A 27,972-nucleotide genomic window follows, 5' to 3' on the forward strand; every position below is an offset into this window, starting at 1 on the left:
ACCCCCGTAGTCAGACTACATGGTTCCGACATCAAACCTCTCCATGTCACCTGATAGGAGCGGCCAGTCAGGTAAGATGTGATGTGATGGGTGTGATTTTGTTTGCTTTCCTGCTCAAAAGGCATGTGCAACCCAACCCAATCTCCTCGTCTTCCTCCTAGTCAATATATGTTCATTGGTCAAGTTAAAACAATGATGGAGAATGCCACTGTTGCAGCACTGACACCCTCCGACATCGAGACTAAAATAAAAAGATTGCTTGTTTTGTTTCTAAATGTTCAAGTATCCCAAGTGGAATAGAATAGCCCTGAAGGAAAATGTTTGATCTTAAATCTTCCTGTCCCCTCTCTCCTTCTCTTTCCACTAGTACACCCAATATATATAAGGGGTTTGTTTAAAAAGATAATAGTATTAAAGTGCCAATCACATTCATGGGGAATTCTCCCATTCACATATTAATTTATCAAACACCACCTAGCTTAGCCATAGTGGACATTCATTTGTAGCTGGTGGTGGTGGTGGTGGATCATACACAGGGTTGTAACGACTGAGCTCCTAACCTCACCATTGTGGAAGCAACTCTTCGGACAAACCCTCATCCTTACTGAATGTCTTTAAAGGTTACAGTAGAGAAAGGTGTAGTTGTGCTTTCGGTTTTGTAGGTGTGAGAGTCTCAGGAGCAGAGAGAGAAGGGACAAATATCCTGTGGCCTACACCAGCCCCTACTTCCAACCCCCCCTAGACACTAGATCTGAGATGACGATGGGCCTAAGCAAGATGGTTTCATCTCCACCTTGCCCTCTAACAGGCAAGGGTGGAATCGCCTGCCATATTGCTTAGACCTATCGCATGCAGTCAGATCTACATTAGTGTCTAGACAGAGTGGGAGGCTAGGAGAACCAGGAGAGCCTCCCCAGAATGGCAACAAGCAGAGCGTCTTGCCACACCAGGCCAGAGTGGGGGAGGGTCTCCTGGGCAGAGCTGGGGGTTGCTGTGGGGGTCAGGAGCTAAGTGGCCCAGGCAGCTGGTCGCTTTTCAGACGTCACTTGATGTGACATAGGTTCTAGAATCAGTCGTGTTGGTTGTATTCAGTGCAAAAGTGCGACATCTAGTGGTAAATAGTGGTAATGTCAAACTCGCTGAGCAGTTCCGTTAATGTACTACCGCAAATAACAAAAGGTGGAGAAGAGGAGGGGCAAAGGGGAGAAGGCAAGGAAGATGTTATAAACAACTACAGGAGGAGAGGAGAGAAGGAGTGATACATAGATATAATAGAGAAAGCAATAGATGGGGAGAGATAGACGAACAGAGAAAGACTGAGAGAGATGAAGGAGACAGAAACACTTCATCCCCTCAGGGTTGAAGGCGTCTCCTGATTCGTCCTTCTGGCTGGAAGGGTGTGGCCCCAGGCTTTGCCCTCCCCACCTTCCACCACGATCTGTCTGTTTGACCCTGTCTGTCAGTCTACACCCTGTCAATCTATGCCCCTATCTGTCAGTCTACCCCTCTTTCTGTCAGTCACCCCCCTGACGTTCAGTCTACTCCTGATGGGAACACATTTCTGTACAGTGCAGCAGTTCAGTGGAATAAATTAGCCATGAATCTGAATGTTTCACTCACCACATTCAAAAGGGTCTTAAAGACTTGGCTGCAAAATAACATGTCTTTTTTTATTACTTACCTCTAAGATTAGAAATGAACGGCCCTGCCACCTGTTACTTTCTATGTTGTTTGTATTGTCTTAGTTCGCTGTCCTGTTGATGCGTTCAGTTTAATTATTGAGCTATTTATTCATATTCATTTGTGATGTATCTTGTGTTAAGTGTTATGTTTAACCCAGACGACCACAATGGATATAAGCTTTAGGGCTTTATTGTTTTTTTTATCCTCGATTTTTAACAATTTCTGTACGTATTTAGTTTGTGTGCACGGTGTGAATCACCAAATAAAGTCAATCAATCAATCAATCAAACCCATGTCTGTCAATCTACGGCTGTATGGTATATAAAATTGTGCCCATGGTAAATGTATGACACAATGACCTCAATACAGGCCAGCTACAAACCTTGGCTGGTCATTAGCTGGTCTTGCTGGATTTACCCACTCTGTCTGGTCAGTCTCACCCTGTCAGTCTTAAGGGGGTGTAAACATAGGACTTTGTCTCATTGCTGCTTGCGGCTTTAATTTGATTTTTATTACACATTTTATTGCACAAATTCTCTCAGTCCACACAGCTCACTGAGAACAGCAGTGGGAGGGGCTCTGATTATCGTGTATCAGGATACAATGGAGATAAGACCCAAACACAGGCAAATAATGTTCAGAGACTTTATTCTCAAATGAAATCAGTACAAACAAACACAAGACATAATAACCTCACACTGAACAAACCTAATGTGGAGGCTACTGGGGTAGATAACAGGTGATGTAGATGATGGGTAGATGGTCTAGATGACTTTGTTTGTCATATGGAATCCCTAGACGCCATGGGGGTGGATAGGTGGTTAGCGGGGCTGTCTCCTCTACTGGTCCTGGTCATTAAGAGTGTTGGTTTGACAGGTGGAGCTGTGCCAGCTTGTCTCTTCACCAGAGACTCAGAGGTGGAAGTGGTCGCTCCTCGATAGACTCCTTCCAACTTCTCGCGAAAGAGCCTGCGATCAAGAGACAGCTCTGGTCCCCGCTTCCAGTGGGCCTCAGGCGATCGTGGAATACTCAGTTCGGACTGTGCCTTTACCGCCAGACCACTAGACGCCATGGGGGTGGACAGGTGGCTAGCGGGGCTGTCTCCTCTACTGGTCCTGGTCACGGAGAGAGGTGGTTTGACAGGTGGAGCTGTGTCAGATGGCGCTCTGCCAGCTTGCCTCTTCACCAGAGAGTCCAAAGTGGAAGTGGTCGCTCCTCGATAGACTCCTTCCAACTTCTCGCGAAAGAGCCTCCGATCAAGAGACAGCTCTGGTCCCCGCTTCCAGTGGGCCTCGGGTGATCGTGGGACGTTCAGCTCGGACTGTGCCTTTACCGCCAAAACCCTAGACGCCATTGGGGTGGATAGGTGGCTAGTGGAGCTGTCTCCTCTACTGGTCCTGGTCATGGAGAGTGGTGGTCTGACAGATGGAGCTCTGTCGGATGGAGCTGTGTCGGATGGAGCTGTGACAGGTTGATCTGTGACAGCTGCCCTCTTCATCATAGAGTCCGAGGTGGAAGTGGTCGTCCCTTGATAGACTCTTTCCCACTTCCCGCGAAAATGCCTCCACTGGACACGCACCGCCAGATCACACTTCAAGTGGCCCTCGGGTGATCGTGAAACGTCCGGCTCAGATTGGCCCTTTGAACTTTGGCCCTTGTGTGCAGAGAACGCAACACCGACACCACTGGACACCATGGGGGTGGTTAGATAGCTAGCGGGACTGTCTCCTGTTCTGGTCCTGGTCATGGAGAATGGTGGTCTGACAGATGAAGATGGAGCTGTGTCAGTTGGAGCTGTGTCAGGTGGAGCTGTGCCAGATGGAACTGTGACAGACAAGGCTGTGACAGCTTCTCTCTTCATCATAGAGTCCGAAGTGGAAGTGGTCGATCCTTGAAAGTCTTCTTCCCACTTCTTGCGAAAATGCCTCCGATGGAGACGCACCACCAGATCACGCTTCCAGTGGCCTTCGGGTGATTGTGAAACGTCCGGCTCAGATCGGCCCTCTGAACTTTGGCCCTTGTGTGCAGAGAACACAACACCGACACCACTGGACAACATGTGGGTGGTTAGGCAGCTAGCGGGACTGTCTCCTTTATTGGTCCTGGTCATGGAGAATGGTGGTCTGACAGATGGAGCTGTGTCAGGTAGACCTGTGTCAGATGGAGCTGTGTCAGGTGGAGCTGCCCTCTTCATCAGAGAGTCCGAACTGGAAGTGGTCGTCCCTTGACAGACTCCTTCCCACTTCCCGCAAAAATTCCTCTGATGGAGACCCCGCTTCCAGTGGCCCTCGGGTGATCGTGAAACATCAGGCTCAGATCGTATCTTTGAACTTTGGCCCTTGTGTGCAGAGAGCGCAACACCGACACCACTGGACACCATGGGGGTGGTTAGGTAGCTAGTGCGGCTGTGTCCTCTACTCATCTGAGACCCGGCTGACGGCATGTCACCTCCACAGTCCGTCGGACCACAGTTGTTGCACGGGGTCGAGGCTCTGTCCAGCTGTGCACTTTTGAGATAAAATAAAATGAAAACTAAAATGACTTTTGATGATTTCGATACATTTAAATGTATAATCGAAATGCAGTTCTAGAACTAGGCCTACCTCAGTACTATATCTAGGCCTACTTCAGTAGTAGAACTAAGCCTACTTCAGTATTAGAACAAGGCTTATTTCAGTGCTAGAACTAGGCCACGATAAAAAATAATAAAATCGACAATGTCATCTTCATTGCAATTGCCAATTACGAATAAGGCCTGCAAATGTAACAACATAGAAGCTATACCTTCATACCGTTTCACAAAAATACATTTGAAATAGTTAACGTTTAAACAACTTTCTGATAAGGCCGTCTGAAATCTCCATGTTAGCCTTTCCGCCTGAAATAATACACTGAAGGAGGTTTCATTCTAGTACTAGAGCAGGCCTAGTTCTAGGACTGAATGAGGCCTAGTTATAGGACTGGGGGAGGCCTAGTTCTAGTACTGAAGTAGGCCTAGTTCTAGCTCTGAAGGAGGTTTAATTCTAGTACTGAAGAAGGCCTAGCTCTAGTACTGAAGGAGGCCTAGTTCTATTACTGAAGTAGGCCTTGTTCTAGTACTGAAGTAGGCCTTGTTCTAAAACTGAAGTAGGCCTAGTTGAGTAGGCCTAGTTCTAGTACTGAAGTAAGCCTAGTTTTAGTACTGAAGTAGGCCTAGTTCTAGCACTGAAGTAGGCCCAGTTGAGTAGGCCTAGTTCTAGTACTGAAGTAGACCTAGGCTACTTGTACCTTCCGTTGCAAGTGAAATTACTTACACACTCTACTGAGATTACTTGTACAAATGCATGTGAAACACTCCCACTCTCACATGTAAGAGCATACATACACATACACTTGCCAGGCCGCCTTTCTAAATAAGAACTTGTTCTTAAATGCTTGCCTGGTTAAATTAAGGTTAAATAAAAAATAAAAACATAACTGAAAAATGTGTGTGAGTAGTGTGTATGTGAGAGTGTCTCAGTAGTGTATGTATGTATGTATGTATGTATGTATGTATGTATGTATGTATGTATGTATGTATGTATATGTGTGAGTGTCTCAGTAGTGTGTATGTATGTGTGAGTGTTTCAATAGTATGTGAATGTCTCAGTAGTATATATGTACAGTGAATGTAAGAGTGTCTCAATATTTAAGTCCTACACGGACCCTCATAATCATGCCACACATTATACACAAACACACCTCACACAAACACACACACACACACACACTGTTATGGATACACTGAAAAATGCATTATAAACTTACCAATCAATGTCTTCATAGTTTTCATCCTGTATAAAGGAAATACCAGACGGATGTTGAGGTCATTAAGGCTTCACAAAGACAGAGCAGCTTCATTAATCGTTGAATTGTGAATTATTAAAGTACAATGAAACGTTGATTACCAACCTTGGTGTTTCCTTTAAGAATTCTCAATTGCCATAATAGCCAAGATATGATGAGGACCAGAGAGAGAGCAATCACAACTGTCCCGCAGATGAGTGTCACATGAAGATCCTGGGACAGCCTATTTGGCTCATTCAGGAGCGTCGCCTGACGATCATCGACCCTCTCTTGGGTTCTAAAAAACATCATTACTTGCACTAACCTACATATTGTAAGATCCACATCTTCATCAACATGTTAATCTGTCGCAGAAAATCACAGCACTGACGCTTATGCCCACTTGTTACATCTGACAACCTGCCGTTGTACGTGTAATTTCTACGTCATAATGCGAACACCCGTGATGTCAAAGACCGGATAGGACAGCTGTGGCTAGTCCAAGCGGCTAATTAAAATAAATGTATGGCTAGGTTTAAATAGATTTGAGCTATTTTCTTTTAGCTTATTACAACAGACTCAATCACGATCGTTTCGCGAACATTAAGGCAACGTGACCTATGGTAGCCTATACATATGTGACATAAATAGCCACTCTCAGCTCAGCCGTATATCATGACTTTTCGTTCTGAGGAAAACGAAATATAAATCTATGGAAACGTTCTGCACAGAACGATTTTCTTCAAAAATTCGTCAAAACTAGCTGGCGAAACTAGCAAGCAACAACGTTTTACAAGCAACTAGCAAACATTACTACTAGCTTACGGTCATTATTATTAACTAGCAAACAACACTACTAGCTTACGGTCATTATTATTAGCTAGCATTAGCTAGCTCGTATTCTAACGCTAGCTAACGCAAGGATGCTAGCTAGCTAGCTATTCACAGTGTACACAAGCAACATCCACATCAACACAGGGGATAGACGTGGACACAGGGATCAGGCTAATTTACGAAACTGGACCCAGGAGTGGAGCTAACTGGACCCAGGAGTGGAGCTAACTGGACCCAGGAGTGGAGCTAACTGGACCCAGGAGTGGAGCTAACTGGACCCAGGAGTGGAGCTACTCGGACGGCGCTTTGTGGGCGCGCTCCGCATATCACTATACCCCTGCGCGGGCACCACGCCTCTATGCTCGCTGGCACCCCAAAGTCGCTTACGTGCATTATACCTGCCTTGTACAGTCGCCTCACAGCTGGACTTTGCATGTTCTCCTGAAAAAAATAGATGCTCTTCACTCCGTCCGGTCCCTGACCAGGACTTGGTCCTCGGGCGCCATGAACGATGGCTGCCCCTGGAGGATGGAACACTTCTTCTCGCAAGCCATCCGACACCTGAATGACTCAATCTAGAGCATCCCGTGTACATAACATAAGCACAAATGCAAACGTCAATCCCTCGGGATTATTTATTATAGCTGTAGCATGTACATAACACGCCCCATGCCCTCCGTGGCAGAGGTCTAGGGAGAACATACGCGGACGTCGCGGGAATGAACGAAGTGGCGCGAAGGGGTTCGCATGGTTATCGGTAGGCTACGTTCAAGCACTGAGCGCAGATCTCGGCGTCTCCCCGTAACGGGGCCGGCTGCGGCTGATAGAAGTGGCTGATTTCCGATGGAAAACAGAGGAGCTCGGGGCGCGGCTTGGGGCGAAACTCCAACACAGATCATATATGGTAAAAGAGAAGAAACAGTAAAAACATTAAAAGGGAGTATAAAATAAACACATTTTAGTTAAAACAGGTAAAACTACATGATACAAACGAGATTGTAAAGGTAGGCTATGTCTTAAGATCTCGCTTAAAAGTTCCCACAGTTTCAGCCATTCTTATGCCTTAAATTCTGGGAGGGTATTCCAGGGCCTGGGGGCATAAAAACTGAAGGCAGCCTCCCCATGTCTTGGTCCTGGCTCCAGGAACCGTTAATAGTTCAGTGCCAGAGGATCTCAGGGACCTACTTGGTGTATGCCGTACAAGCATGCATTCAGGTGCATGACTATGGAGAGCATTAAAATAGCCTAATCTTAAAATCTATTCTAAAACTAACCTCAGCCAGTGTAGCGATTGTAAGACTGGCGTGATGTGTGCCCTCCTGGTCTTAGTGAGGACACGTGCTGTAGCATTTTGTATCGTTTGGTGTTGACTGATAGCTTTGTTTGGTAGACCAAACAACTTCTACTGATAAAAGTATGCATTAGTCTTTCAGTGTCAGCTTGGGAGAGAAAAGGTTTGACATTAGCAATGTTTCTCAGGTGATAAAAAGATGTCCTTGTCACATTCTTAATATGGGCCTCAAAATTAAGATCAGAATCAAACATGACACCAAGGTTACTGACTTGGCATTTGGTGTTCAGTGTCAGTATTTTTAAGCGCCCAGATAGTCTTTCAAGTAACCTTTCAACTTTACATCACCAATGGTCAACACATCTGTTTTGTTGTGGTTTAACTGAAGGCAATTCTGTGACATCCATGCATTTATATCAGCAATGCATTCTACCAAGTGGTCAACTGAGCTGTAGTCATCGGGCGTCACATAAATATAGAGCTGGGTGTCATCTGCATGGTAGCTAATATTGTGCCTCCTAATGATGTCACGTAGGGGAGCATACTGTGTACAGACTGAAGAGTAAGAGCCCTAGAATTGATCCTTGTGGGAGCCCACATGTCACTGACATGTCTTTCGAACTGTGATCCCCAAGGGCGACAAAAAACCAACCCAGTTCTCAAGTCTTCCAATAAGGATGTCATCATCAACATTGTCAAAATCTGCACTCTGGTCCAGAAGGACAAGGACAGAGAGCTTTTTGTCATCAGCGTTGATTCTGAGGTCGTTTACAACCTTGACCTGTGCTATGATGAGGCCGAAAAACCAGACTGAAAAGTACCAAGGATACAATTTGCATCTAATAAGTCATGTAACTGTTTGAATTTTTTTTTCTTCTAGAATTTTACCTTAGAACGTGAGGTTGGATATCGGTCTAAAATTACTGAGGACTGATGAGTCTAGGTTATTTTTCTTTAAAAGGGGTTTTACCAGGGCAGTTTTAAAAGCCGATGGGAAAAAGCCTGTACTGAGGGAGCAGTTAACAATGGTTAAAGTGTTCTCAGACACAGGGCTAAAAATAGTCTTAAAAAACTTGGTCTGAATAGGATTGAGAGGGCATGTAGGTGACTTAAGCTGTGACACCACTTTGCTCGGTATCTCTGTGTCAACCGCTGCAAACAAGCTCATACCACTGCTCCGTGGAGCAGAAGGGGGGTCAGCAAGCAGAATATTTGGTCTTGCCTGGGTGATATTCATCCTAATGTCGGTTATCTTATCTCTAAAATATGCTACATATTCCTCAAACTTGGAAGTAGAGAGCATGTTGACAGGATGTGTAGGGTGTGGGACTTGTCACGCTGTCAATCGTTGAGAAAAACACCCTGTAATTCTTATGATTTCTGGAGATCAATTTCAAGAAGTGATCTCTCCTAGCATCCTGTAATACCTTATTAAAGGCATAGAGATGTTCTTTGAGAATGTCATGGTGAACCTGCAGCTTTGTCTTCCTTCCTGTGCTCTCAGCTCTTCTGCATGTTCTCTTAAGTTGATTGATCTCCTCATTCCTCCATGGAGCTTTCTGTTTGGCCGCAAGCTTTTTCAGTTTCAAAGGTGCTAGAGTCAATGGCAGCATTCAATTTGGTATGAAAAGTGGCCACTAGATTATTGAGATGTGAAAGCCCCACTTCCAGGGTTGTTACACTATTTGAGTTCATCAATATTTGCTGCTACCGAGTTTGGAAAGCGTTGTGTGCTAATCTCATCTTTGGCAATCGGTGCTGTGAAGAAAATGCAAAAGTACTCTGAAACGCCAAGGTCACTGATAGAAGATACCACAGTCGTCAGACCCCTTTGTGATCACAAGGTAAAGGGTGTGACCTCAGTTGTGAGTGGGTCCAGTAACGTGTTGACTAAAGTCCATATGAATGACTAAAGTCCATTCATATCCATATATAGCATGTACATAATCCATCCAGACCGGTATCTATCCATCTTACCCCTTTTATACTGTATAGAAATTTTATATATATATAATTGTATTTGTATTTACTGTGTTATTTGTACATTTGTAACTTACACATTTGTAAATTGAGTATTGCAGTGTATCTGTTATTGAGCATCATCTTGGAGTCGGCAGCAACATTTCACTGTGACTGTACACGTAGGCCTACGTTACATGTGACAAATAAAGGAATCTTGCATCTTGATTCTAGGGCAATCACATTAGGGGTGTAACAATATATCGTGCCACAATATATCGCGATACAGAAAGGTCACAATACGTATCGTCAAGGTGAAAACAATATCGTGATATGTTTATTGTATATCAGTGAACACTGGCTACACAACGCTGGTAACAAACACGTCTTTTGTCTCTAGGCCTATCCATGATATTACAACAGTTAAGCTCTTAATTCAAAGTGTATTTGAGTAGAAATGTGGAGAAGTGCACTATTGGTGTGAACAGCAGCACTACTGCAACGCTTCACACCTGCCCTTAGTGTATCGTATCGTATTGTTATCGTCAACCCAATATCGTGTATCGTATTGTGATCACTTGGTTTCAGTAGATAAGTTTACAGTACACACCAAGGACTTGGTCAAGCATGATCTTATTGAAATAACGAAAACAACAAATACGAGCAAGCCGTTTGGTCATTGTTGTCATAGTTTTTCAGGAGAGAAACTAACCATGTAGTTTCCCAATATGTAGTGAGTTTCAAAATAACAGCTTCCGAGTTCACTTCCAGGGTCTGCCAGCTTGTCCGATCGAGTGTGCTTGCATCAAGCACCATGAATTGTTTGATTACGCATGCAGTAGGCTACTATACTGCAGTTGGGAGACCAAATGAACCCTGTCACATCACATCCCGCAATACAACTCGCAATGAATGTACTGCAACTAATGTTACGATTATTCCTGTATTGTTAGCTGTATCAAAATAGCTAAGGGACGTGAATCATCATTGTCATGTTAGCTAAACCACCGACAACTACCGTTATGTTATGGAAGCTGCTGCTAGTTGTTGGAGTCTTATTGTGTTGAAGCATTGGAACCGTTGTGACCAGATGACAAGACCTGCTAATACCAGTTACAGTGCATCGGGAAAGTATTTATATCCCTTCACTTTTTCCACATTTTGTTATGTTACAGCCGTATTCCAAGATGGATTACATTCTTTTTTACCCTCAAAATTCTACACACTACCCCATAATGACAAAGTGAGAAAAGCTTTAGAAATTTTTGCAAATGTATTACTTTAACTTAAAACGTTACAATACTTTGATGAAGAACCTTTGTCAGCAATTACACCCTCAAATCTTCTTGAGTATGATGCTACAAGCTTAGCACACCTATTTTTGGGCAGTTTCTCCCATTCTTCTTTGCAGATCCTCTCAAGCTCCATCGGGTTGGATGGGGAGCGTCGGTGCACAGCCAATTGCAGATCTCTCCAGATATGTTCAATCGGGTTCAAGTCTGGGCTCTGGCTGGGCCACTCAAGGACCTTCACAGACTTGTCCCGAAGCCACTTCTTTGTTATCTTGGCTGTGTGCCTAGGGTTGTTGTCCTGTTTGAAGGTGAACCTGGGTGTGGAGGGGTGTGTGGAGACTGTCTCTCAGGACGGTGGAGATGAACCAGCAGTCAGAAGCTTTCAAATACAGAGTCTCTCCCTGCTGCTGTTCTGACAGATCCACAGAGGAGGAGCAGGAGAGCTCCAGCCTGAGCTGCAGAGCCCTGAGCAGCTCTGCTGATAATGCTGCTGCCCCCTGCTGGTCAAGAGAGGCAGCGCAGCAGTGGAGTAACCTCAGCAGCAGCTTCCTGTCAACACTGGTAGACAACAGGAGACAGACAGAGAGGTACCAGGTGCCTTGGTCACAACAGCTTTATGGGTAATACAACACTATACTTCACTAACATTAGCAACATTAAAGCTGCAATAAGTGATTTTATTCACGTCAAAACTAATTAAGACCAACTGATATCAGATGGTTTCATTCACGCAAAATACAGACAAGTATGTGAACAACGCCGCTAGCGACGCAGCCGCTTGTCTACCCGTACGCGTTGTTAAAAAGCAAGTATATTGCTGTCTTTACCTCTTCATAACCAGCCTGTGCAGGATAGGAAGAAGATCTGAGCTTGTTCTTCCTGAGGTCCACCTGTGCAGGGTTGTTCTGTGTCGACTGCGGCAGGAGGTAGTATAGGAGAACCTCCCAGTCCAGAGAGCAGGAGGTCAGGTCTCCGACAAGCTTCTCCAGGAACGACTGAGTCAACTCCTCGTCCTGAGCTTCAAACACAACTACAGCCAGCTGCTGCACAGCCTCGGAACACAGTCTGAGGAAGACAGAAATGACGCAACATATATTTAAAAGAATATAAAGAAAGTATGGGTGACATTTTCAGTGCATTAGGCAAAGAAGAAATAACAAACCTAATATGTGAGAGAGAGAGAGAGAGAGAGAGAGAGAGAGAGATCTTGCTGGGTGTGAGAGTGAGGTCCACTCTGGAGGCACAGAAGCTCAGGACGCTCCCCACAGACCAGCAGGATTGTCTGGGTAACTCTCCTCTCAGCACATGGGTAAAGCCCTAGACCTGGAGGAGAGGGACCAACTGGTGGGCCTCCTCTCTGGATCTCACAGGGACGGACCCACACACACTTTGGAAAAACCCAGCTTCACAGTTGAAATGCATAACAACATTGGGGACATCATCAATCAGAACCTCAGATACTCTATGTTCAGTCACTAGCCTTACTTAATTTGAATACGTTCATCAGATGCACTCACCTGAGCTTTCAGATCAAGAGCAGGCACTTAAGGGAGCTTCTCACTTCACTCTCTTCACCTGACCAGGCCTTTAGCAATACTGGTTTCTTCTCTGGTTGGAGTTCCAGCACTTCTAGGAGGAGGGAGGCCTTTCTCTCTGAGAGGTCTATGAACCAGACTGCAGGAGCTGCTACCTGGTAAACTGGCTGTAAAGCTGGAAGGACACTCCTGCATGTTTGAATCTCACAGTCCTTCACATGGGAGCACAGGTCCAACAGGAAATCACATTGGTACTGTTACTCCACATCCCCATTATCCCAGTCATGGAGGGGGGAAGCTCTGTAACTGAACACTGATGACAGCAGCTTCAGAGCCTTCTCTCCTGTCTGCTCCTCCCACCCACTCTGCTGCTAGAGACAGGAGATCCACCAGGAACATGATCTGCTTTGAGCACTGTCTTGATAGAAACTGTAACAAAAACATACATTAAAGAACAATTTTACTTGTATATTTCACATTTAAACACATTCTAAATCTAGTGGTTATAACACTCCACTGGTTCTGAACATATGTTACCTAAGAGAGTAGGAGGAAAACAATGGGGTTGCTTGAGTTACATTTGCCTCTTACAATCTGAATGTTCAGAGCCAATCACTTGAGCCGTGTGCTATAGGGCAGACACTGAAGGAAACTCCTCACTGCACTCTCTTCATCTGACCAGAACCTTTTTGACGTGGTATTAAAGATGTTTTCAAAAGATGTTATCATTGCAGATTTTTTGTGTGCCCTTTCAGTAGTAATTCTGGCTTGGTCTTGCCCCTATCGGTTCAATTCTAACTGATTAACTGTTAAATTTCATTGAATGAAATACGCAGCCTTGCCGATGGTGTGGTAGCCTACCGCTCCACGTGAATGTTTTTTTTTATTTTTTATTTAATGAAAAGAGGCCAGGAAAAGGCTGAAATTGAGCAGCATCTTACTAAGAATGATTTCTTAAGTGTATTTCACTCAGAAAAGTATGGAACGTATGACTTGGAGAATACACAATCCTGAGTTGGTGGGGGACGGGGCAGTCATAATAATTCAGGATTGCTAAGGCTGGAGTAGGAGGAGAGAGGTCGGGGCACGCGTGTGCGAGACGGCTGGTGCTGGTGGACACTCAACGCTGGTTCTGCCAGACATGCGGGCCTCATTACAGAAACCTGCTGTCTGAAAGCCTGTCTTATCTCAGTTTAGGACCACATTTAGGATTTTTGCTATTACAGAAACCTGTTTACAATAACAATGTGCCCATTAGCAATGTTTATCGTTGCTAAGCAACCTCATACCAGCTGATAGTTAAGCACAGGTGCAACAGAAAGCTAGCTTTATTAACTAACACTATAGGATATATAATGTTACATTGTTCTGTTCTTGTGTTTCTTTGACAGAAGAAACAACAACTGACGAGTTGTAATCAGACCAATCGAAAGTCCACTGTGAGCAGTGATGCTTTCACAGATGTACAGATATAAATGATCATCTGAAAACAAAAAAACGGACTACCAGGCCGTCTGTACACCCCACTAATGTTTGGCGCATTGCATGCAATCCTTCCGCCGCTGCAGGATTCCCACCCTCCCAAACCTACCTGCAGCTTTTCGCGGAAGGAGAGGAGAGGCAATGCCTTAACTTCACCCAACAGTAGCTGTACTCGTGACCTGGTAATCACAAGTACATTAGCTCAACTCAGCTGTATTTATACCACACATATAGCAACGCAATTATGGGTCACGGTTGGTAGTAATAATTGTCATTTTTACTCATGAATCAAATAAAAGCCATTACATTCTTTTGAAATGCAGCATTGCATAAATAATTGTTTTATCTGAACGAGTGAATTGGATGAATTTGAACTTTATAATCGGCAAACGAAATGGATGCCGGGTAATTAAACGTCGTCATCATAATCATAATCATAACTTATTAACGATGCTGATTTTTCGTAGGCTTGATCTTAATCAATGGCAACAGACAGGTGGCCACTTTATATTCAACACCTGTCTAAAACGTTACACTAGCTAGCTAGATAACTAACAACAAACACCAACACTTGACTGCGTTAAGAAGTTATCTGACAGTGTCAAACAGTCAAACGTTAGATGGCTAGCTAGCTAAAGCTAACATGCCCATGGCTACCTAACGTTACATAAAACACGTGCTAGCTAGTTGGCGTAACGTTAACAATATCTCGTATTTATGTGCTTGCGCTGCTAAAGAAAAGATTTAGCTATAAATCGTCCGACATGTAGGCCCACATGATTGATATGGAGTGATTGCCGGGGCGGCACATAGGGCCTAGCTCGGGAGGTAGAGCGGCCGGTTGGGGATCGCAAAGTCCCCGGTTCGTTTGGAAGTGTCCTTGAGCGAGACACTGAACCCCAAAGTCGCTTACGTGCATTATACCTGCCTTGTACAGTCGCCTCACAGCTGGACTTTGCATGTTCTCCTGAAAAAAATAGATGCTCTTCACTCCGTCCGGTCCCTGACCAGGACTTGGTCCTCGGGCGCCATGAACGATGGCTGCCCCTGGAGGATGGAACACTTCTTCTCGCAAGCCATCCGACACCTGAATGACTCAATCTAGAGCATCCAGTGTACATAACATAAGCACAAATGCAAACGTCAATCCCTCGGGATTATTTATTATAGCTGTAGCATGTACATAACACGCCCCATGCCCTCCGTGGCAGAGGTCCAGGGAGAACATACGCGGACGTCGCGGGAATGAACGAAGTGGCGCGAAGGGGTTCGCATGGTTATCGGTAGGCTACGTTCAAGCACTGAGCGCAGATCTCGGCGTCTCCCCGTAACGGGGCCGGCTGCGGCTGATAGAAGTGGCTGATTTCCGATGGAAAACAGAGGAGCTCGGGGCGCGGCTTGGGGCGAAACTCCAACACAGATCATATATGGTAAAAGAGAAGAAACAGTAAAAACATTAAAAGGGAGTATAAAATAAACACATTTTAGTTAAAACAGGTAAAACTACATGATAAAAACGAGATTGTAAAGGTAGGCTATGTCTTAAGATCTCGCTTAAAAGTTCCCACAGTTTCAGCCATTCTTATGCCTTAAATTCTGGGAGGGTATTCCAGGGCCTGGGGGCATAAAAACTGAAGGCTGCCTCCCCATGTCTTGGTCCTGGCTCCAGGAACCGTTAATAGTTCAGTGCCAGAGGATCTCAGGGACCTACTTGGTGTATGCCGTACAAGCATGCATTCAGGTGCATGACTATGGAGAGCATTAAAATAGCCTAATCTTAAAATCTATTCTAAAACTAACCTCAGCCAGTGTAGCGATTGTAAGACTGGCGTGATGTGTGCCCTCCTGGTCTTAGTGAGGACACGTGCTGTAGCATTTTGTATCGTTTGGTGTTGACTGATAGCTTTGTTTGGTAGACCAAACAACTTCTACTGATAAAAGTATGCATTAGTCTTTCAGTGTCAGCTTGGGAGAGAAAAGGTTTGACATTAGCAATGTTTCTCAGGTGATAAAAAGATGTCCTTGTCACATTCTTAATATGGGCCTCAAAATTAAGATCAGAATCAAACATGACACCAAGGTTACTGACTTGGCATTTGGTGTTCAGTGTCAGTATTTTTAAGCGCCCAGATAGTCTTTCAAGTAACCTTTCAACTTTACATCACCAATGGTCAACACATCTGTTTTGTTGTGGTTTAACTGAAGGCAATTCTGTGACATCCATGCATTTATATCAGCAATGCATTCTACCAAGTGGTCAACTGAGCTGTAGTCATCGGGCGTCACATAAATATAGAGCTGGGTGTCATCTGCATGGTAGCTAATATTGTGCCTCCTAATGATGTCACGTAGGGGAGCATTCTGTGTACAGACTGAAGAGTAAGAGCCCTAGAATTGATCCTTGTGGGAGCCCACATGTCACTGACATGTCTTTCGAACTGTGATCCCCAAGGGCGACAAAAAACTCTCGGCCAATTAGGTAGGTCCTGAACCAATCAAGGACTGGACCGGAGAGGCCGACCCAGTTCTCAAGTCTTCCAATAAGGATGTCATCATCAACATTGTCAAAATCTGCGCTCTGGTCCAGAAGGACAAGGACAGAGAGCTTTTTGTCATCAGCGTTGATTCTGAGGTCGTTTACAACCTTGACCTGTGCTATGATGAGGCCGAAAAACCAGACTGAAAAGTACCAAGGATACAATTTGCATCTAATAAGTCATTTAACTGTTTGAATTTTTTATTCTTCTAGAATTTTACCTTAGAACGTGAGGTTGGATATCGGTCTAAAATTACTGAGGACTGATGAGTCTAGGTTATTTTTCTTTAAAAGGGGTTTTACCAGGGCAGTTTTAAAAGCCGATGGGAAAAAGCCTGTACTGAGGGAGCAGTTAACAATGGTTAAAGTGTTCTCAGACACAGAGCTAAAAATAGTCTTAACAAACTTGGTCTGAATAGGATTGAGAGGGCATGTAGGTGACTTAAGCTGTGACACCACTTTGCTCGGTATCTCTGTGTCAACCGCTGCAAACAAGCTCATACCACTGCTCCGTGGAGCAGAAGGGGGGTCAGCAAGCGGAATATTTGGTCTTGCCTTGGCCGCAAGCTTTTTCAGTTTCAAAGGTGCTACAGAGTCAATGGCAGCATTCAATTTGGTATGAAAAGTGGCCACTAGATTATTGAGATGTGAAAGCCCCACTTCCAGGGTTGTTACACTATTTGAGTTCATCAATATTTGCTGCTACTGAGTTTGGAAAGCGTTGTGTGCTAATCTCATCTTTGGCAATCGGGGCTGTGAAGAAAATGCAAAAGTACTCTGAAACGCCAAGGTCACTGATAGAAGATACCACAGTCGTCAGACCCCTTTGTGATCACAAGGTAAAGGGTGTGACCTCAGTTGTGAGTGGGTCCAGTAACGTGTTGACTAAAGTCCATATGAATGACTAAAGTCCATTCATATCCATATATAGCATGTACATAATCCATCCAGACCGGTATCTATCCATCTTACCCCTTTTATACTGTATAGAAATTGTATTTACTGTGTTATTTGTACATTTGTAACTTACACATTTGTAAATTGAGTATTGCAGTGTATCTGTTATTGAGCATCATCTTGGAGTCGGCAGCAACATTTCACTGTGACTGTACACGTAGGCCTACGTTACATGTGACAAATAAAGGAATCTTGCATCTTGATTCTAGGGCAATCACATTAGGGGTGTAACAATATATCGTGCCACAATATATCGCGATACAGAAAGGTCACAATACGTATCGTCAAGGTGAAAACAATATTGTGATATGTTTATTGTATATCAGTGAACACTGGCTACACAACGCTGGTAACAAACACGTCTTTTGTCTCTAGGCCTATCCATGATATTACAACAGTTAAGCTCTTAATTCAAAGTGTATTTGAGTAGAAATGTGGAGAAGTGCACTATTGGTGTGAACAGCAGCACTACTGCAACGCTTCACACCTGCCCTTAGTGTATCGTATCGTATTGTTATCGTCAACCCAATATCGTGTATCGTATTGTGATCACTTGGTTTCAGTAGATAAGTTTACAGTACACACCAAGGACTTGGTCAAGCATGATCTTATTGAAATAACGAAAGCAACAAACACCAGCAAGCCGTCTAGTCATTGTTGTCATAGTTTTTCAGGAGAGAAACTAACCATGTAGTTTCCCAATATGTAGTGAGTTTCAAAATAACAGCTTCCGAGTTCACTTCCAGGGTCTGCCAGCTTGTCCGATCGAGTGTGCTTGCATCAAGCACCATGAATTGTTTGATTACGCATGCAGTAGGCTACTATACTGCAGTTGGGAGACCAAATGAACCCTGTCACATCACATCCCGCAATACAACTCGCAATGAATGTACTGCAACTAATGTTACGATTATTCCTGTATTGTTAGCTGTATCAAAATAGCTAAGGGACGTGAATCATCATTGTCATGTTAGCTAAACCACCGACAGCTACCGTTATGTTATGGAAGCTGCTGCTAGTTGTTGCAGTCTTATTGTGTTGAAGCATTGGAACCGTTGTGACCAGATGACAAGACCTGCTAATACCAGTTACAGTGCATCGGGAAAGTATTTATATCCCTTCACTTTTTCCACATTTTGTTATGTTACAGCCGTATTCCAAGATGGATTACATTCTTTTTTACCCTCAAAATTCTACACACTACCCCATAATGACAAAGTGAGAAAAGCTTTAGAAATTTTTGCAAATGTATTACTTTAACTTAAAACTTTACAATACTTTGATGAAGAACCTTTGTCAGCAATTACACCCTCAAATCTTCTTGAGTATGATGCTACAAGCTTAGCACACCTATTTTTGGGCAGTTTCTCCCATTCTTCTTTGCAGATCCTCTCAAGCTCCATTGGGTTGGATGGGGAGCGTCGGTGCACAGCCAATTGCAGATCTCTCCAGATATGTTCAATCGGGTTCAAGTCTGGGCTCTGGCTGGGCCACTCAAGGACCTTCACAGACTTGTTCCCGAAGCCACTTCTTTGTTATCTTGGCTGTGTGCCTAGGGTTGTTGTCCTGTTTGAAGGTGAACCTGGGTGTGGAGGGGTGTGTGGAGACTGTCTCTCAGGACGGTGGAGATGAACCAGCAGTCAGAAGCTTTCAAATACAGAGTCTCTCCCTGCTGCTGTTCTGACAGATCCACAGAGGAGCAGGAGAGCTCCAGCCTGAGCTGCAGAGCCCTGAGCAGCTCTGCTGATAATGCTGCTGCCCCCTGCTGGTCAAGAGAGGCAGCGCAGCAGTGGAGTAACCTCAGCAGCAGCTTCCTGTCAACACTGGTAGACAACAGGAGACAGATAGAGAGGTACCAGGTGCCTTGGTCACAACAGCTTTATGGGTAATACAACACTATACTTCACTAACATTAGCAACATTAAAGCTGCAATAAGTGATTTTATTCACGTCAAAACTAATTAAGACCAACTGATATCAGATGGTTTCATTCACGCAAAATACAGACAAGTATGTGAACAACGCCGCTAGCGACGCAGCCGCTTGTCTACCCGTACGCGTTGTTAAAAAGCAAGTATATTGCTGTCTTTACCTCTTCATAACCAGCCTGTGCAGGATAGGAAGAAGATCTGAGCTTGTTCTTCCTGAGGTCCACCTGTGCAGGGTTGTTCTGTGTCGACTGCGGCAGGAGGTAGTATAGGAGAACCTCCCAGTCCAGAGAGCAGGAGGTCAGGTCTCCGACAAGCTTCTCCAGGAACGACTGAGTCAACTCCTGGTCCTGAGCTTCAAACACAACTACAGCCAGCTGCTGCACAGCCTCGGAACACAGTCTGAGGAAGACAGAAATGACGCAACATATATTTAAAAGAATATAAAGAAAGTATGGGTGACATTTTCAGTGCATTAGGCAAAGAAGAAATAACAAACCTAATATGAGAGAGAGAGAGAGAGAGAGAGAGAGAGAGAGAGAGAGAGAGATCTTGCTGGGTGTGAGAGTGAGGTCCACTCTGGAGGCGCAGAAGCTCAGGACGCTCCCCACAGACCAGCAGGATTGTCTGGGTAACTCTCCTCTCAGCACACGGGTGAAGCCCTAGACCTGGAGGAGAGGGACCAACTGGTGGGCCTCCTCTCTGGATCTCACAGGGACGGACCCACACACACTTTGGAAAAACCCAGCTTCACAGTTGAAATGCATAACAACATTGGGGACATCATCAATCAGAACCTCAGATACTCTATGTTCAGTCACTAGCCTTACTTAATTTGAATACGTTCATCAGATGCACTCACCTGAGCTTTCAGATCAAGAGCAGGCACTTAAGGGAGCTTCTCACTTCACTCTCTTCACCTGACCAGGCCTTTAGCAATACTGGTTTCTTCTCTGGTTGGAGTTCCAGCACTTCTAGGAGGAGGGAGGCCTTTCTCTCTGAGAGGTCTATGAACCAGACTGCAGGAGCTGCTACCTGGTAAACTGGCTGTAAAGCTGGAAGGACACTCCTGCCTGTTTGAATCTCACAGTCCTTCACATGGGAGCACAGGTCCAACAGGAAATCACATTGGTACTGTTACTCCACATCACCATTATCCCAGTCATGGAGGGGGGAAGCTCTGTAACTGAACACTGATGACAGCAGCTTCAGAGCCTTCTCTCCTGTCTGCTCCTCCCACCCACTCTGCTGCTAGAGACAGGAGATCCACCAGGAACATGATCTGCTTTGAGCACTGTCTTGATAGAAACTGTAACAAAAACATACATTAAAGAACAATTTTACTTGTATATTTCACATTTAAACACATTCTAAATCTAGTGGTTATAACACTCCACTGGTTCTGAACATATGTTACCTAAGAGAGTAGGAGGAAAACAATGGGGTTGCTTGAGTTACATTTGCCTCTTACAATCTGAATGTTCAGAGCCAATCACTTGAGCCGTGTGCTATAGGGCAGACACTGAAGGAAACTCCTCACTGCACTCTCTTCATCTGACCAGAACCTTTTTGACGTGGTATTAAAGATGTTTTCAAAAGATGTTATCATTGCAGATTTTTTGTGTGCCCTTTCAGTAGTAATTCTGGCTTGGTCTTGCCCCTATCGGTTCAATTCTAACTATCTGAATGAAATACGCAGCTTTGCCGATGGTGTGGAAGCCTACCGCTCCACGTTAATGTTTTTTTAATTTATTTTTTGAATGAAAAGAGGCCAGGAAAAGGCTGAAATTGAGGTTGAGATAGTCACCCTCAGTTCTGAGGGGATATCCCTGGATGGCCAGTAGAGGGAGCACAGAGCCCCTGTAATCATCAGACAAATGGGTTTGGAGTAGATAGCACGTCTATGAGCTGGTAATTGATAACTTGCTAGATTCTGACCGTGTGCCTGTGAGACAGGAATATGACATTTACTCTACATTAAACACGCTGCCCCGATGATGATAGTAGGCTACAGCATCTTACTAAGAATGATTTCTTAAGTGTATTTCACTCAGAAAAGTATGGAACGTATGACTTGGAGAATACACAATCCTGAGTTGGTGGGGGACGGGGCAGTCATAATAATTCAGGATTGCTAAGGCTGGAGTAGGAGGAGAGAGGTCGGGGCACGCGTGTGGGAGACGGCTGGTGCTGGTGGAAACTCCACACTGGTTCTGCCAGACTCATTACAGAAACCTGCTGTCTGAAAGCCTGTCTTATCTCAGTTTAGGACCACATTTAGGATTTTTGCTATTATAGAAACCTGTTTACAATAACAATGTGCCGAATAGCAATGTTTATCGTTGCTAAGCAACCTCATACCAGCTGATAGTGAAGCACAGGTGCAACAGAAAGCTAGCAGCTAACTTTATTAACTAACACTACATAGGATATATAACGTTACATTGTTCTGTAATTGTGTTTCTTTGACAGAAGAAAAAACAACTGACGAGTTGTAATCAGACCAATCGAAAGTCCACTGTGAGCAGTGATGCTTTTACAGATGTTGTATAATAAATGATCATCTGAAAACACAAAAAAAGACTACCAGGCCGTCTGTACACCCCACTAATGTTTGGCGCATTGCATCCAATCCTTCCGCTGCCCTAATACCTGAGGTGTCAAACAGTCAAACGTTAGATGGCTAGCTAGCTAAAGCTAACATGCCCATGGCTACCTAACATTACATAAAACACGTGCTAGCTAGTTGGCGTAACGTTAACAATATCTCGTATTTATGTGCTTGCGGTGCTAAAGAAAAGATTTAGCTATAAATCGTCCGACATGTAGGCCCACATGATTGATATGGAGTGATTGCCGGGGCGGCACATAGGGCCTAGCTCGGGAGGTAGAGCGGCCGGTTGGGGATCGCAAAGTCCCCGGTTCGCTCGGAAGTGTCCTTGAGCAAGACACTGAACCCCAAAGTCGCTTACGTGCATTATACCTGCCTTGTACTGTCGCCTCACAGCAGGTCTCCGGGCCTTTCTCTTTGGACTTTGCATGTTCTCCTGAAAAGAACAGACGCTCTTCACTCCGTCCGGTCCCTGACCAGGACTTGGTCCTCGGGCGCCATGAACGATGGCTTCCCCTTGAGGATGGGATAAACACTTCTTCTCGCAAGCCATCCGACACCTGAATGACTCAATCTAGAGCATCCAGTGTACATAACATAAGCACAAATGCAAACGTCAATCCCTCGTGATTATTTATTATAGCTGTAGCATGTACATAACACGCCCATGCCCTCCGTGGCAGAGGTCCAGGGAGAACAAACGCGGACGTCGCGGGAATGAACGAAGAGGCGCGAAGGGGTTCGCATGGTTATCGGTAGGCTACGTTCAAGCACTGAGCGCAGATCTCGGCGTCTCCCCGTAACGGGGCCGGCTGCGGCTGATAGAAGTAATTGTCCGTTAATTCAAACTTGCAATTTCTAACTTAGTATAAAAGCTATTTGGCAAAAGTTTGCTGAACGCTGATTGGCTGAAGGTGTTTTTCTGTCAAGGCAAGTACACCCACCCACGAAATCGCTCTCTATGGGGCGGAGGCCAGACCGATATTGCGGACCCAAGCAGTGAGCTCGCTAGATCGGGATGGTCATACCAGGCTAGCAGCAGGCTATAAAGTAGGTGTTATTTATTTTATATATTTTTTATATATAGATATATAGTTTTTAATGTTTTGTCTATACCTGGCCTGGACATTTACTGTGAGCTTAGTGAAGGGTATGGATTGTCACTGACCTTTAAATCCTGTGAGACACACTTACAGTAGGCTACCTGTCCTTCATGCCTTTGTAGGTTCAACTTTATTAGACTCCTGCAGCAGCTGCACTACACTGGTGAGATGTACATTTAGCAGTCATCAATAAGATAAGAACACGCTTGGTTCAGTAACCATCAGTTATATTTATTTTTGCATTACATAATAATAAACTTTTCAAATGTCGGCACAGACAAACAAGTATCGGTAAATCCATTATAGTGAAAATTGTGATGTGTATGAAAATAAGTGCATGCATTTTGGATAATTATATTACTTGGGTTGTTAATAAGAATCTCATATATGTGATCAGCGTTAAGTGACAAATGTGGAAAAAAAACATCTATTCTATTTCAAATCATAGCCAGGTGCTCTCTCCCTACTCTTCTGTGTGCATCTCATCCAGCCCGTCCTTAACGGACGAGGACGACATGGGCGTGTCCCACTCTAATAGGATGCTCCTCTTCCTGAGGGCGTGACTTAGCCGGTCCCTCCCCTGGGCTGTCAGGGTCCACCGCTGCATGCCCAGACGAGCCAGCGCCGCGAGGCGTGGCAGAGCGCAGAGCAGCGAGGGGAGCCAGGTCGTAGCGGGGGCAGAGGCCAGAGGTCGTAGGCTGAGGTCGAGCTCCTCCAGTGACCCCAGGCCCCCGCCTGCCCCGAACAGCGCCGCCCAGCCCTCGTCCCTCACCTTGCCGTTATAGGAGAGGTCCAACACGCGGAGGGAGGAGAGACAGCCCCGCCTACCCACGGCCGCTGCAGAGACAGGAGGAAGATGGGAGGTGGAGAGACACGCGAGATTAGAGTAGCGGAGACTAGAACGAATGTTGAAGAGTGTGTGTGACTGGGTGTGTGCGTTGTTGAGGAGTGTGTGTGACTGGGTGTGTGCGTTGTTGAGGAGTGTGTGTGACTGGGTGTGTTCGTTGTTGAGGAGTGTGTGTGACTGGGTGTGTGCGTTGTTGAGGAGTGTGTGTGACTGGGTGTGTGCGTTGTTGAGGAGTGTGTGTGACGGTGTGTTCGTTGTTGAGGAGTGTGTGTGACTGGGTGTGTTCGTTGTTAAGGTGTGTGTGTGACTGGGTGTGTGCGTTGTTGAGGAGTTTGTGTGACTGGGTGTGTGCGTTGTTGAGGAGTGTGTGTGACTGGGTGTGTGCGTTGTTGAGGAGTGTGTGTGACTGGGTGTGTTCGTTGTTGAGGAGTGTGTGTGACTGGGTGTGTGCGTTGTTGAGGAGTGTGTGTGACTGGGTGTGTGCGTTGTTGAGGAGTGTGTGTGACTGGGTGTGTTCGTTGTTAAGGTGTGTGTGTGACTGGGTGTGTGCGTTGTTGAGGAGTGTGTGTGACTGGGTGTGTGCATTGTTGAGGAGTGTGTGTGACTGGGTGTGTTCGTTGTTGAGGAGTGTGTGTGACTGGGTATGTTCGTTGTTGAGGAGTGTGTGTGACTGGGTGTGTGCGTTGTTGAGGAGTGTGTGTGACTGGGTGTGTTCGTGTCACCTAGCTGATGCAGGTCGCTGGTGGTGAGGTCACAGCTGCTGAGGCCTAGCTCCTGGATGACCGACGGTTGCAGGGAGCCCAACAGCAGCGCGAGGCGTCCCCCCACCACCTTACACCAAGAAACATCCACCGCTCGCAGATGTGGTACTGCCAAGGCTGTCACACACACACACACACACACACACACACACACACACACACACACTGATATGAGATCTGAAGAATATGTATGTTGTTGAGACACATCTGTAGCATATTACGTAAATCCAGGTGCTTGGAGATCTTTGAATAAGTCTGAAAATAATTCAGACATTGCTAGGTGAGTACCGAGTGCGGTGAAGGAATCCTCGTTTAGGCAGCAGCTGTTGTGTGGGAGGCGTCTCATCTGTAACAGCGGTAGGGTGGAGACCAGAGTGGACCGCCCCTCCGACCTCCTTATTGGACGACACATCCAGCTCTGTCAACTCTGAGAGAGAGGGGAGCACCTGGACTACAGACCAAAACAATAGGCTTGCTCACATATGAGTGTTCATTCGAAGGGGGAAGTTTTGGTACATACACATACAGACTTTCTCTTTCACAGAGGCGCACAAGCGCACACACACACACACACACACAAACACAAGCGCACACACACACAAACACACAAACCAGACTCACTTAGGGAACCCAGGTCTGCGTTTGTGAGACAGCAGAGGTGTAGGTTGAGGCTCTCAAGGTGTGTGAGGTGCGCCAGGTGAGGGGTAAGAAGTGACAACCCTCCTGCCAGGTACTTGTTACTGGACAGGTCCAACTCCCGCAGGGAGGGGAGGCAGTGGAGCGAACCACCTTTGTGAAAGTGGGGCAAACAACATCCGTCACAGCATTTTAGGATTACTGAGGCTTTCCTATCTATACATTTATAATATAAGAGGATTCATTCATACTCTCAAACACAGAATAACTGGCCCCTTACCCAGAAAGTTTAAGGTGTTTGGTGTCAGGCCACAAGCGTGTAATCGCAGAGTTGTGAGCGAGTGAGAGTGAGAGAGGAAGGAGGCGAGCCCCCCCACACCCCAGCATCTCCGTCCTCTGTCTCAACCAGTAGAGGGTTACAGGACACGTCTAACACACACAGGTCGGGAAAACCACTTCCCATACCACCTAGATCAGGAAGAGAGAGAGAGAGAGAGAGAACGGTTGATACTAGATATACATTATAGAGATCATTAACCATACAGCTTGAGAAAGAAGAGCAATGTCCTGTGCTGGTCCTTACAGGTGATACACAGTAGATAACGCTCTTATATAGACAATCATAAATTCAAAAAATTAATTAATTTATAAAAACTCTAACAAGACTAGTATTAGGAAACATGATCGCTCCCGACACAGAGATACCGTGTGGGTACCAACGGTGTAACACTATTGGCTAACAAGCCTTGTATCTCAGACAGATAAACACAACATTCATACTGGACCTGTCCATTTTTTTTAAATGATTAATAGTCAAGCATTTCTTGGGGGGGGAAAGCAATACTTTTATTCCAATTCTTTCTAAATGCTCTATTCTCTAAAAGCTCTGTGGATTAAAGAAAATCTATATTTATATATATTTTTTAATGATTAGTCTACATAAAAATGTTATCTATATCACATTTAAAGCAATGTGACATTTTGGCTTTCATGTATATACCCAAGTAGGTTCGGGTCTCCTACCCAGTGCTGTTGTGTCAGCTGCAGTGAGTTGGCAGGCCACCAGATGGAGCTCTCTCAGAGATGGGGGGAGTTTACCCAATAAGCCTGGCAAAGTCCCGCCCCCAACACCAATGTTCCAGGATAGGTCCACAGCCTCCAATAAAGGGACATATTCCAGAGCATCCCCTACACACAGGCGCACACACGCGTGCACACAGACACACACGTGGGTTTATCCACATGCAAAGACAATTTTATGCCGTCAATTAAACATGTTATGTAAAAGTGTGATCAGAGTTTTTAGCCCCACCCAGAGCACTGATGTCATCATCATTCAGCCTACAGCTGCAAAGCCTCAGCGTTCTGAGCCCGCCCACACTCTGGAGGTGAGAGGTCACGGCCCGCAGTGAACCTCCAACCAGTTCATTCCAGGACAGGTCCATCTCTTCCAGCTGAGGCAAGAACTGGAGTAGCGTAGCTGAGAGAGGAGGAGGAAACAGAGCACAAATGATGAGTAAAGTCTGGCTAGAAAACTTTATTTGAAGACTGTCATGACACTGTCATAACCATGACATGACCCATGTAGGAATCTTCTGATATGGAAATATGCACGAAAACAGCCACGATCATTGTGCAATCGCGTTTTTTACTTGCACACTCTTGCATGTGCAACCATTATGGTCACAGTCTCAAGCCCTGTTGTGGGCATGAATCGTTCATGTGCACGGTTTGCCTCACGCACGCGCACAAAAAAAGTGTCATATCAGTCTTATGCACACACCTTCAAATAAAGAGTTATCGAAAACATATTAACGCGTGAAACTAATGTATGACTCTTGTCCTGTATGTATATGTGTGTGTGTGTGTGTGTACATAACTCACCCAGCTCCAGTGTGTCCGTAGCAGTGAGGTCACAGTGAGCCAGACTCAGACTCCCGCTGTCAGCTTTCTTCCCCAGCCTCTGGACAAACACACAGACACGCCCCCATCCTCTGGCGTAAACACTCTCCTGTGAGTCCGCCTCGTCCGGAGAGACACCTGGGACACATGGACGAAATATGACTGATTGTCGTGTATAATCAGAGCTTGTATGATAATCCCATAATTCAGGACACTATCACTTCTCCCTTCTCTCCTCCTCCCTCCTCCTCTCACCTGTCCCCTCTCCTCGTTCTTTCTCCTCCGCGTCCTCAGGAAGCGCTCCGCCCTCCGCCAGGCGGGACAGGAAGCGGCCGGAGGAGGAGGGCGTCTTCCTGTCAGAGCTGGGGCGCTTGCGGCGGATCTGGTTCACGATGAGGTCGAAGGGAGAACGCTTCTGGCCCGCCTCCTTCCCTCGCTGCCCATCTGACCAGTTAGACGAGCCCATCACAAATCACGTGACTGACCTTGACAACGGCACAGACCCTGAGGTGATGGGGGTGTATGGAAGCAGTTGCTTTTGAGTCCGTTTTTCCACACTATGAATTTGGAATGATTATGATGACGTAGACAGTTGTCTAAGAGCAAAGAGAGAGCACTCGTTATCCATGGAGGGAGGTGCTGGTCAAAGCAAGCACAAATCAAAATATGAAGACTTAAATCTTCATAATATTCATAGCACAAGGAAGGTTTAACTCTTCTTATTTTTGAAGAGTTCAACATACCTGCAGACTCCATTCTCCAACCTCCACCTTGGCAGCGCCCTGCAGCGACAACACCAGCATTTGAATCT

At 45.4% G+C, this 27,972-nt stretch overlaps 1 protein-coding gene across 1 annotated transcript; it reads right to left on the reverse strand.

The window, feature by feature from the left end:
- Positions 1 to 890: 890 nt before the first annotated feature.
- LOC311319490 (uncharacterized protein) lies at positions 891 to 27,917 on the reverse strand (the record flags this gene model as incomplete). The annotated part of the gene is given in 19 exon segments (XM_084451049.1): positions 891 to 1,007; positions 8,265 to 8,422; positions 11,204 to 11,421; positions 11,650 to 11,928; positions 16,307 to 16,559; positions 18,982 to 19,196; positions 19,425 to 19,703; positions 23,483 to 23,852; positions 24,585 to 24,740; positions 24,912 to 24,997; positions 24,999 to 25,074; positions 25,245 to 25,412; positions 25,540 to 25,632; positions 25,635 to 25,727; positions 26,283 to 26,447; positions 26,572 to 26,739; positions 27,144 to 27,299; positions 27,417 to 27,605; positions 27,905 to 27,917. Coding segments are annotated over 19 exon segments (3,252 nt in total).
- Between the last annotated feature and the right edge of the window lie 55 nt (positions 27,918 to 27,972).

The sequence above is a fragment of the Borostomias antarcticus genome, assembly GCF_949987555.1.
Source record: "Borostomias antarcticus genome assembly, chromosome: 16".
NCBI lineage: Eukaryota > Metazoa > Chordata > Actinopteri > Stomiiformes > Stomiidae > Borostomias > Borostomias antarcticus.